General features: G+C 48.7%; 1 protein-coding gene across 1 annotated transcript; it reads left to right on the top strand.

Moving 5' to 3' along the window:
- The first annotated feature begins 2,153 nt into the window (after window positions 1-2,153).
- LOC100279846 (UDP-glycosyltransferase 88A1) lies at window positions 2,154-3,894 on the top strand. Its single transcript, NM_001152799.2, has one exon. It carries the CDS (start codon window positions 2,398-2,400, stop codon window positions 3,811-3,813), a length of 1,416 nt encoding a protein of 471 aa, NP_001146271.2. The 5' UTR covers window positions 2,154-2,397; the 3' UTR covers window positions 3,814-3,894.
- The last annotated feature ends 7,037 nt before the right edge of the window (window positions 3,895-10,931 follow it).

The following is a 10,931-nucleotide window of genomic DNA, read 5'->3' as shown; positions in this document are numbered from 1 at the left end:
AGTTCTATTATTGATTGCATGGTATTTTATTTTTAATAGGTGTTAGGATCATGAAACCAGTATCTCATACAAACTCTTACGTACTGCTGTCAAAAAGTACAATTCCAAGCAATGCAGGGGCGCACTAAGTGCATTTCCAAGCTTTATTTTCTGCTCTTAACAAAGTTGATGAGTGGAGCTCATTTAAGGAGATCAAAATTGGGATTTTATAGGGAGTGGGAAAGATGGTTGATGCTGGAGGCTGCACAACTTGATGGGGACCTTCCGTCCTAGCATAATGTAGGTCCCCCTTTTTCACATTCTTTCCCCATTTCCCTTGAATATTGAATCACGCAAGTATATTTCATTAGTTGAGTTTGTAATTGTTTCAGAAAAAGAAAGTGAGCTATGCGGAGTTCCACTGTTAGCAGTACCACACTAATGCTCTGATATGCAGAGTGCAGCTTTCACTGTTAGCAGTACCACACTAATGCTCGGATGCATTGCTGGTGTTTTGATTCATCACCAACCTTTTTGTGCCGTCATTTCTGAAGCGTGGAAAGCGTATAACGATTCACATTTATCTATAATCAGTTGTTTAATGCTATATTCACTTTAACCAAGTTGGTTACAGTGTACAGCTGTTCAAATACCCTGCCTAGAGAAACATTTTTACACAATATTGAAACTTTAGTTGATTGTGGGTACGGTTGGGATTTGTTAGGAAACGGAAAGGATGGGTGATGCAAGAAAGGCCGTTGTAGAGCCTGCCAAAGAAGCTGGTTTGAAGCATGTACTCCTTTGGTAATAATGATTTTCCCCCCTCAATCCATCCTAAACCAAAATTCAGCGGAACTGGTCCTATTAGTATCTCTGTGAAACATTTGTCAGGTTTTACTTTAATGTCAGAAAATAACCCTGCAGTATCAACCGGACATAATAAACATGACCTATGTTTCTTATTCTTTGTTTGATATCTATTGCTTTTTTTGTCTGCAATCTTTTTCAGCTAGAGAATGGCACCACCGATCCAACTGTTTTCTATGACTGTCGCATAACACTTACTAACACATTTTCAGTTCTCTTAGTTTCTACTATTCATAGATTCGTTTTTCTAATTTCCTGTTTATTTGGAGTTAGTATCGATTTAGTCAGTGTGGTACCTTTTTTTTCCGTGGTTGTCCAAATGTGGTGCCAACAAGCATTTAATCTAATTTTCTTACCTTTGCTTTGGGCCCTGATGAATGAATGCTTCCTTTCTGCCCCTTGACGTTTCTTTAATTCCATATATTTCCGTCTTGAATATTCCATTTTTTTTCCAGATTTGTCTGATCTTTGTTCTTGATGTCTCATATTACAGTGAGCTTTAAATTTCCCAGGCCTTTGCTTACTACATGCTGCTGCTATTTTGCAGGTACTTGAAGCTGCTGTGTAGATCCCATCCTTTTCGAAAGGATAAAAGGTGTCTTTTTTTTTGGGGGGGGGGGGGGGGGGGGAAATGCTATTGTGGCACTTCTTCCACTGCAAAGTTGGAAGAATTTACCCACCCAGCGATAGCCAGTTCCCTCGTTAGGATGTTAGAATATACTGGAATAATTTTAATGTTATTCATGGCACGGTTTGAGCACATGGATTTACCTTCTCTTCCCCTTAGAGATTCATTGATGTCATGTTTCAGTTGGCATGAGTTAAATGATTGTGTTACCGTGCTTTGGGCGTTAGCATAGTTTTCATTGTCGTTTTTGAAATCATTGGCGACGACACAAATATCCCCTAAATGACAGGCCACGTACATCCATGTGGGCAATTTTCAGGCATGTAATAATAACAGTACTCAATCTCAAGGTCATTTATTTTTTTTTATAAAAAAACAGCAGAATTCTGTGTCCCTGCTTCGCCCCTTCCCTATCCTCACTCTCCCCTACACTCTCCACACAACATCATCCATGACATGTTTCTGGACAACGAACAATAGCAGGTAGCCAGGTAGCATGCTCGGGTTGGCTTGCGCATACTCTCGTGTCGTGTCCCAGAACCAGACGAGCTAACATCTTTCCGGAAAGAAACCGGTGGTGCTGGTGCGCAGCTAGCAGTAGCAGTTGAATCATCGCCCTCGTCGCCCGTTTTTGTGACTATGGTTGTACGTCTCCTAAATGCTAGGCTGTGAAATTAATAGCTTGTTTGGTTGCCCTCGTCGCCCGTTTTTGTGATTGTGACTATAGTAGAAGCCCTGCAGCGCAGTGAACAATCTGGTACGTGTCCCTGCTTCACCTCTTTCCTATCCTCAGTCTCTCACTCTTCCCTAGGTTCGCCACACCTGTGGCGCATACTCTCGTGTCCCAAAACCAAACACGGCGGTGCTGGTGCGCGCGCAGCTAGCAGTTGAGTGCTCGCCCTTGTCGTCAGTCGAGTCGAGCGATGGAGAAGACGACGGTCGTGCTGTACCCGGGCGCGGGCGTCGGCCATCTCGCGCCGATGCTCGAGCTAGCCAAGGCGTTGCTCCGCCACGCAGGTGACCAGGTGGACGTCGCCATCGTGGTCGTCGAGCCGCCCGTCTACGCGGACGGCTTCGCCGCCACGGTCGCGCGCGCCAAGGCCTCCAACGCCTCCGTCGCCTGCCACGTGCTACCCCCGCCGGCCTCCGACGGCGGCGCCGAGCCTGACGACCCCCTGACCCGACTGCTCCGCTTCCTCCGCGCCACGAACGCGCCGCTCCGGGACTTCCTCCGCGCGCTGTCGGCGTCGCGCCGCGTCCAGGCGATCGTCCTCGACATGTTCTGCGCCGGCGCGCTCGACGTCGCGGCGGACCTCGGCCTGCCCGCCTACTTCCACTTCGCCTCGGGCGCCGCCGGCCTCGCCTACTTCCTCGGCCTGCCCGCCATGCGGGCCAGCGTGGGCACGAGCTTCGCCGAGCTCGGCGGGTCGACCGTCCTGTCGTTCCCGGGCGTCCCTCCGCTCACGGTCGCGGACCTGCCACAGGGGGTGCTCAACGACAGCGAGGCGTGCCGGGTCATCATGGGCGCGGCTGCCCGGATGCCCGACGCCCGCGGGATCCTCATCAACTCGTTCGAGTCGCTGGAGCCGCGCGCGATGCGGGCGCTAAGGGATGGGCTGTGTGTGCCGGGCCGCGCCACGCCGCCGGTCTACTGCGTCGGGCCGATGGTCTCGCCCGGCGGCGACGGTGCCGGCCACGAGTGCCTCCGCTGGCTGGACGCGCAGCCGGACCGCAGCGTCGTGTTCCTCTGCTTCGGGAGTTTGGGCACGTTCCCCAAGAGGCAGCTGGAGGAGATCGCCGTGGGTCTGGAGAGGTCCGGGCAGAGGTTCCTCTGGGTGGTGCGGAGCCCTCCCGGCGGGCCACCAGCCGACGACGTGCGCGCGCTGCTCCCGGCAGGGTTCGCGGAGCGCACCGAGGGCAGGGGGCTCGTAGTCGCGTCGTGGGCGCCGCAGGTGGACGTGCTGCGTCACAGGGCGGCCGGCGCGTTCGTGACGCACTGCGGGTGGAACTCCACGCTAGAGGGCGTCGTGGCGGGACTGCCGCTGCTGTGCTGGCCGCTGTACGCGGAGCAGAGGATGAACAAGGTGCGGATCGTGGAGGAGATGAAGCTCGGGGTGGAGGTGAGGAGGGACGGCGAGGGCCTGGTGACGGCTCAAGAGGTCGAGGCGAAGGTGAGGTGGGTGATGCAGGACTCCGACGGCGCGCGGGAGCTCAAGGAACGCGCGGAGGCGGCGAGGGCGAGAGCGGCCGAGGCGCTGGCGGAAGGGGGTCCGTCGCGTGCAGCTTTCCTCGAGTTCGTCCTAGACCTGTTGGCTTCCGAAGGCATGGTTAACGTTTGAAGTTTGACGAGTGTATTTACTTGTAATAAAAAACAATAATTTTGTAAGCTTCGTTCCAGAAAATATACAACAATAGAGTTAAAAAACAATTTCAATTTAACTAAATTTATAATAAATAATCCTTACTAATATAAACAGCACATGGTCTCTAGAGAGAGCACTCGTCTGATCGTCTCTAATCAATGCACCTTATGTTGTACAAAGAAACCATATTATATAACTACAATAGAAATATGTTTCAGAATTATTTAATAATTACTTTGTATTATATCTATTACCATTTTAATATATAACTTTATTTATTGTTACACATACCTATAAAAAGAAATTCTATCAATCGAGTTACCCATATATAATCGCGAGTATAAAATCTTACCTATGGTCCTTTGCGTGCAGCTTTCCTCAAGTTCGTCGTAGACCTATCGGCTTCGGAAGGCATGGTTAACGTAGGGATGGCAACGAGTCAGATTCGGATCGGATGTTGTAAATATCCGTCCGTAGCCATATCCACGGTCACAGATAATATCCGCCCGCAACTATACCTGCGGTTAGAAATTCATATCCATGCCCATGCTCATCGGGTTTTGGATATCCATCGGATATGACAAAGAACTATTTTCAACAATTCAATAACATAATTAATCAAATTTCTTCCCAATTATCAGTTAAAATGCAGTCTTGTACAGGAATACAAGAATACTACTATACTAGCTGACTGCTGTACATGTGACTAAAACAATATGCTAGTGCATAATTGTTGGGGCGAAGGCGACCACGCCTACCCCTCGCTCGTCAACTCCTACATCAGCATTCAGAAGGCCGAAGGCTGCGCCAGCAGGCCCCACCGGTCGGGCCACGGACGTCGTCCGCGTGAAGGCCCAAACACCCCCTTCGCTCCGGCAAGCCGAGGTGAAGACCATCAACGACTTCAAGGACCGGGTGACCGAGGCCGCGAAGACCACAAGGCTTTGTCTCCCTCAATGCGAGAAGGGGCTGTGTGCAATCCGGCCCATGTCATAGGGCCCCGCCTGCAAATGCCATGTGGGCAGAGCGGGTTGGACCGCGTTTGTAATAAAGTATGTTGTAATGACACACTGTAACTCCCTATGAGAGAATATTCCGGGGATAAACTAGGTAACTGAGGGCCTAATTATCCTTGTCAAGGTCGGGCGGTCCCTCGGTTACCTATAAATACCCCCATACTGTGCCAAAGCAGGGGGAGGAAGAAACACTATTGCCTTGACGCCCTGTGTTTAGAGGCATTAAACTACTCCCATATCCTCCCTATTGGATTCTGCTGTCCCTGGATAGGCAGGTTCCAACATTTGGCGCCCACCGTTCGTGCGACGAGAAAATATCTCGTGATGCCCCCCAAGAGAGCAAGCTCGAAGGCCGCTGCTTTCATCGACGACGCAGCGAAGGCAGCGCTCCTGGCAGAGAAGAAAGGCAAAGCCCTCGTGGACAACACTCTCCAGGAGGCCTTCGAAGATGACGTCGTCAACAGTAAGAGGCAACGCCAGGACAACCCCACCCCTGACGGCACTGTGCGCACTTGCAGTTCCTAGGGCGCACCGTGAGCACCACCACCAGGCTTCGCCCCTCCAGAAGGCGAAGACACCATAGAAGATGGTGAGATCATAGGCATCTCGACCGAAGACCAGCTAAAGCTGCGAGCCCTGCGCATCAAGAACAACCACCTGTAAAAGCAAAAAGAGATACTCAAAGCCAAACACCAACGAGTCACCATGCAAGCCAAAGTGCGACAGATGATATTAGATGAGGAACAAAAGACTCAGGAGCTAGAACAAGAAATCACACTTATACAAGGCGAAGGCCCTTACAACCTGCAGCGCGCCCCCCTCGCGGCCCCCGGTGGCCTTCCAGCAAAACATACAAGGCGGAGACCCATTCCACCTGCAGCGCGGCCCCATCATCCCCCAGCTGCCGCTTTCCAGGGAATCAACTACCTCGACGAGCGAAGTCTGCTGGCTCTGCAGCTCCAAGCGTCACCCTAGCCAGCCAACTTTAGGGCCGACACTTACCCCAAATACAATGGCAGTACCGACCCGGCCCAGTACATCATGAGCTACCAAGTCGTCGTTGCATCATCTGAAGGGTACGACGCCACCATGGCCAAATCTTTCATCATCGCACTCGAAGGCCCAACCTTAACCTGGTATACCTGAGAGCACCTAGAGGGGGGGGGGTGAATAGGTGATCCTCTAAAAACTTGAAACTTAATGCCACAAAACTTGATTAGGAGTTAGCACAATAAAGCCAAGTGGCTAGAGAGGAGTTCTTGCAAAACACAATAACCACAAGAAGATCAACACAGATAGGCACAATGGTTTATCCCGTGGTTCGGCCAAGTCCAACACTTGCCTACTCCACGTTGTGGCGTCCCAACGGACAAGGGTTGCACTCAACCCCTCTCAAGCGGTCCAAAGACCCACTTGAATACCACGATGTTTTGCTTTGTTTCACTATATCCCGCTTGCGAGGAATCTCCACAACTTGGAGCCTCTCACCCTTACACTTTGATGTTCACAAAGAAGAACGAAAGTAAGGATGGGATGAGCAACGCACACAAGACACAAAATCAGAGCACAACCACGCACACAAGTCACAACTCGAGCTCACAACACAACCCGAAGAGTTCTCTACTCAAATGGAGCTCTAGTTGCTATCACAAAGAATCAAATGCGCGGAATTGGAGTCTTGGTGCTTAGGAATGCTTAGAGAATGCTTGATGTTCTCCTCCATGCGCCTAGGGGTCCCTTTTATAGCCCCAAGGCAGCTAGGAGCCGTTGAGAGCATTCCAGGAAGGCAATTCTTGCCTTCTGTCGACTGGCGCACCGGACAGTCCGGTGCACCACCGGACACTGTCCGGTGCGGATTTCTTTCCTATTCTGGCGCAGCCGACCGTTGGCGATTTGGAGCCGTTGGCGCACCGGACACTGTCCGGTGCACACCGGACAGTCCGGTGCCCCCTTCATACCGTTGGGCCAGCCACACGTCACGCGTGGATTGCGCGGCCGACCGTTGGCCCGGCCGACTGTTGGCTCACCGGACAGTCCGGTGCACACCGGACAGTCCGATGAATTTTAGCCGTACGCCGTCGACGAAATCCCGAGAGCGGCCTTTTCACCAGAGCCAGCCTGGCGCACCGGACACTGTCCGGTGCACCACCGGACACTGTCTGGTGCACCCAGACAGAACTGTCTTTGGCTGAACAAAGCCATCTCTTTTCCAAATTGATTTCTCCTGTTTCCAGTACTTAGACACAATACATTAGTCCTTAAAACAAAGTACTAAGTTATAGAAACATACCTTTATGTTGATTTTCACTTTGTCCATCATTTGGCATAGATTAACACATGACCACTTGTGTTGGCACTCAATCACCAAAACTTAGAAATGGCCCAAGGGCACATTTCCCTTTCAATCTCCCCCTTTTTGGTGATTTATGCCAACACAACAAAAATCAACTAAAAGAAGTGCAACATCAATGCAAATGAGAACACAAATTTGTTTTGATTCAATTTTGGCATATTTGGATCATTCTTTGCCACCACTTGGTTTTGTTTTTGCAAATCAACCTCAATTTCCTATCTCTAAGTCAACCACACTTGTTGAGACATAAAGAGAGTTGTTCCAAGAGAAATTGTTCAAAGATTTCAAAAACTCCCCCTTTTTCCCATAATCAACCATTCTCCCCACAATAGGCCAATTTTTGACAAGAGAGACAATAAGAGAGTTTTGACAAACCAAAAGATCTATTCTACTATTTTCAAAATTCTCAAGTGGTAGCTGATCCATTTATTGCTTTGGCCCTTAATTTCTCCCCTTTGGCATCAAGCACCAAAACGGGATCATTTTTGGCCTCTGAACCCCATTGCCTCACCAAAATCTTCAATTAAGAGTAAAAAGGCAATAAGAGCATGGAGATGAACTTGGAATAAGTTACCCTCTCATCGGAGTGCAGTGGAAGTCTTTCATGGTCCAAGTCCACCTTTTCCCTTTCAAACCTCTTTTGAGACTAGATTAAGAAAACTCAAGCACATGGTTAGTCTCAAAGGGTCAAGTTGTAGCACAACTCCCCCTAAATATGTGCATCACTTGCAAATGGACTTGTGAGGTCCGGGGAGTGCTTGTACAACTTGAACACCATAAATAAACAACAATATGCATAAAGGAACATGATCAAAGGCATAAAACACATGTATGCTATAAATCAATCCAAGTTCCGCGAATCTAAGACATTTAGCTCACTACGTAGCCTGCAAAAGGTCTTCTCATCTAGAGGCTTGGTAAAGATATCGGCTAGCTGGTTCTCGGTGCTAACATAAAACACTTCGATATCTCCCTTTTGCTGGTGATCTCTCAAAAAGTGATGCTGGATGTCTATGTGCTTTGTGTGGCTGTGTTCAACAGGATTATCCGCCATGCGAATAGCACTCTCATTATCACATAGGAGTGGGACTTTGCTCAGATTGTAGCCAAAGTCCCTGAGGGTTTGCCTCATCCAAAGTAGTTGCGCGCAACACTGTCCTGCAGCTACATACTCGGCCTCAGCGGTGGTTAGGGCAACAAAAGTTTGTTTCTTAGAGCTCCACGACACCAGGGACCTTCCTAAGAATTGGCACGTCCCTGATGTACTCTTCCTATCGACCTTGCATCCAGCATAATCAGAGTCTGAATATCCAATCAAGTCAAAGGTAGACCCCTTTGGATACCAGATCCTGAAGCAAGGCGTAGAAACTAAATATCTAAGGATTCACTTCACAGCCACTAAGTGACACTCCCTTGGATCAGATTGAAATCTAGCACACATGCATACACTAAGCATAATATCCGGTCTACTAGCACATAAATAAAGTAAAGACCCTATCATAGACCGGTATGCCTTTTGATCAACGGACTTACCTCCTTTGTTGAGGTCGACATGTCCGTCGGTTCCCATTGGAGTCTTTGCGGGCTTGGCGTGCTTCATCCCAAACCGCTTTAGCAAGTCTTGCGTGTACTTCGTTTGGGAGATGAAAGTGCTGTCCTTGAGTTGCTTCACTTGGAACCCAAGGAAGTAGTTCAACTCGCCCATCATCGACATCTCGAATTTCTGCATCATCACCCTGCTAAACTCTTCACAAGACTTTTGGTTAGTAGAACCAAATATTATGTCATCGACATAAATTTGGCACACAAATAAGTCACCATCACATGTCTTAGTAAAAAGAGTTGGATCGACTTTCCCAACCTTGAAAGCATTAGCAATTAAAAAGTCTCTAAGGCATTCATACCATGCTCTTGGGGCTTGCTTAAGTCCATAGAGCGCCTTAGAAAGCTTACACACGTGGTCGGGGTACCGTTCATCCTCAAAGCCAGGGGGTTGCTCTACGTACACCTCCTCCTTGATTGGCTCGTTGAGGAAAGCGCTCTTCACGTCCATTTGGAACAACCTGAAAGAATGGTGAGCGGCATAGGCTAACAATATGCGAATTGACTCTAGCCTAGCCACAGGAGCAAAAGTCTCCTCAAAGTCCAAACCTGCGACTTGGGCATAACCTTTTGCCACAAGTCTAGCCTTGTTCCTTGTCACCACTCCGTGCTCATCTTGTTTGTTGCGGAACACCCACTTGGTTCCCACAACATTTTGCTTGGGACGTGGCACCAGTGTCCAAACTTCAATTCTCTTGAAATTGTTGAGCTCCTCCTGCATGGCCAACACCCAGTCCGGATCTAGCAAGGCCTCTTCTACCCTGAAAGGCTCAATAGAAGAGACAAAAGAGTAATGCTCATAAAAATTAACTAATCTAGAGCGAGTAGTTACTCCCTTGCTAATATCACCCAATATTTGATCGACGGGATGATTCCTTTGAATCGTCGTTCGAACTTGAGTCGGAGGGGCTTGAGGTGCTTCTTCCACCATAGCATGATCATCTTGTGCTCCCCCTTGATCACACACCTCTTCTTGATGAACCAGTTCATCGTCTTGAGTTGGGGGTTGCACTATTGTTGAGGAAGAAGGTTGATCTTGCTCTTGGTGTTCCTGTGGTCGCACATCTCCAATCGCCATGGTGCGTATCGCGGCTGTTGGAACGTCTTCTTCATCTACATCATCAAGATCAACAACTTGCTCTCTTGGAGAGCCATTAGTCTCATCAAATACAACGCCGCTAGAGACTTCAACCAAACCCGATGATTTTTTGAAGACCATATACGCCTTTGTATTTGAGTCATAACCTAACAAAAACCCTTCTACAGCTTTGGGAGCAAACTTAGAATTTCTACCTTTCTTCAATAGAATATAACATTTGCTCCCAAATACACGAAAGTAAGACACATTGGGTTTGTTACCGGTTAGAAGCTCATACGAAGTCTTCTTGAGGAGGCGATGAAGGTAGACCCGGTTTATGGCGTGGCAAGCCGTGTTCACGGCTTCTGACCAAAACCGCTCGGGGGTCTTGAACTCTCCAAGCATCGTCCTTGCCATGTCAATGAGAGTCCTGTTCTTCCTCTCTACTACACCATTTTGCTGTGGTGTATAGGGAGCGGAGAACTCGTGCTTGATTCCTTCCTCCTCAAGATACTCCTCTACTTGAAGGTTCTTGAACTCGGACCCGTTGTCGCTCCTTATCTTTTTCACCTTGAGCTCAAACTCATTTTGAGCTCTCCTTAGGAAGCGCTTGAGGGTCCCTTGGGTTTCTATTTTATCCTGCAAAAAGAATACCCAAGTGAAGCAGGAAAAGTCATCAACGATAACAAGACCATACTTACTTCCTCCTATGCTTAGATAGGCGACGGGTTCGAAGAGGTCCATATGAAGCAACTCCAAAGGTCTTGATGTGGTCATCACATTTTTGGTATGATGAGAGCTTCCCACCTGTTTACCTGCTTGACAAGCAGCACAAGGTCTATCTTTTTCGAAGGTTACATTTGTTAGACCTATCACATGTTCTCCCTTTAGAAGTTTGTGAAGGTTCTTCATCCCCACATGTGCTAAACGGCGATGCCACAGCCAGCCCATGCTAGTCTTAGCAATTAAGCATGCATCTAGACTGGCCTCCTCTTTTGCAAAATCAACTAAATAGAGTTTACTGTCTAATACACCCTTAAAAGCT

The sequence above is a fragment of the Zea mays genome, chromosome 3 (genome assembly GCF_902167145.1).
Source record: "Zea mays cultivar B73 chromosome 3, Zm-B73-REFERENCE-NAM-5.0, whole genome shotgun sequence".
Taxonomy (NCBI): domain Eukaryota; kingdom Viridiplantae; phylum Streptophyta; class Magnoliopsida; order Poales; family Poaceae; genus Zea; species Zea mays.
The sequence above is the reverse complement of the archived record's forward strand: the minus strand, read 5'-3'. Positions and strand labels throughout refer to the sequence as shown.

Coding starts and splice junctions, on each gene's coding strand:
- LOC100279846 (NM_001152799.2), top strand. CDS start 2,398: ATGGAGAAGACGACGGTCGTGCTGTACCCGGGCGCGGGCGTCGGCCAT.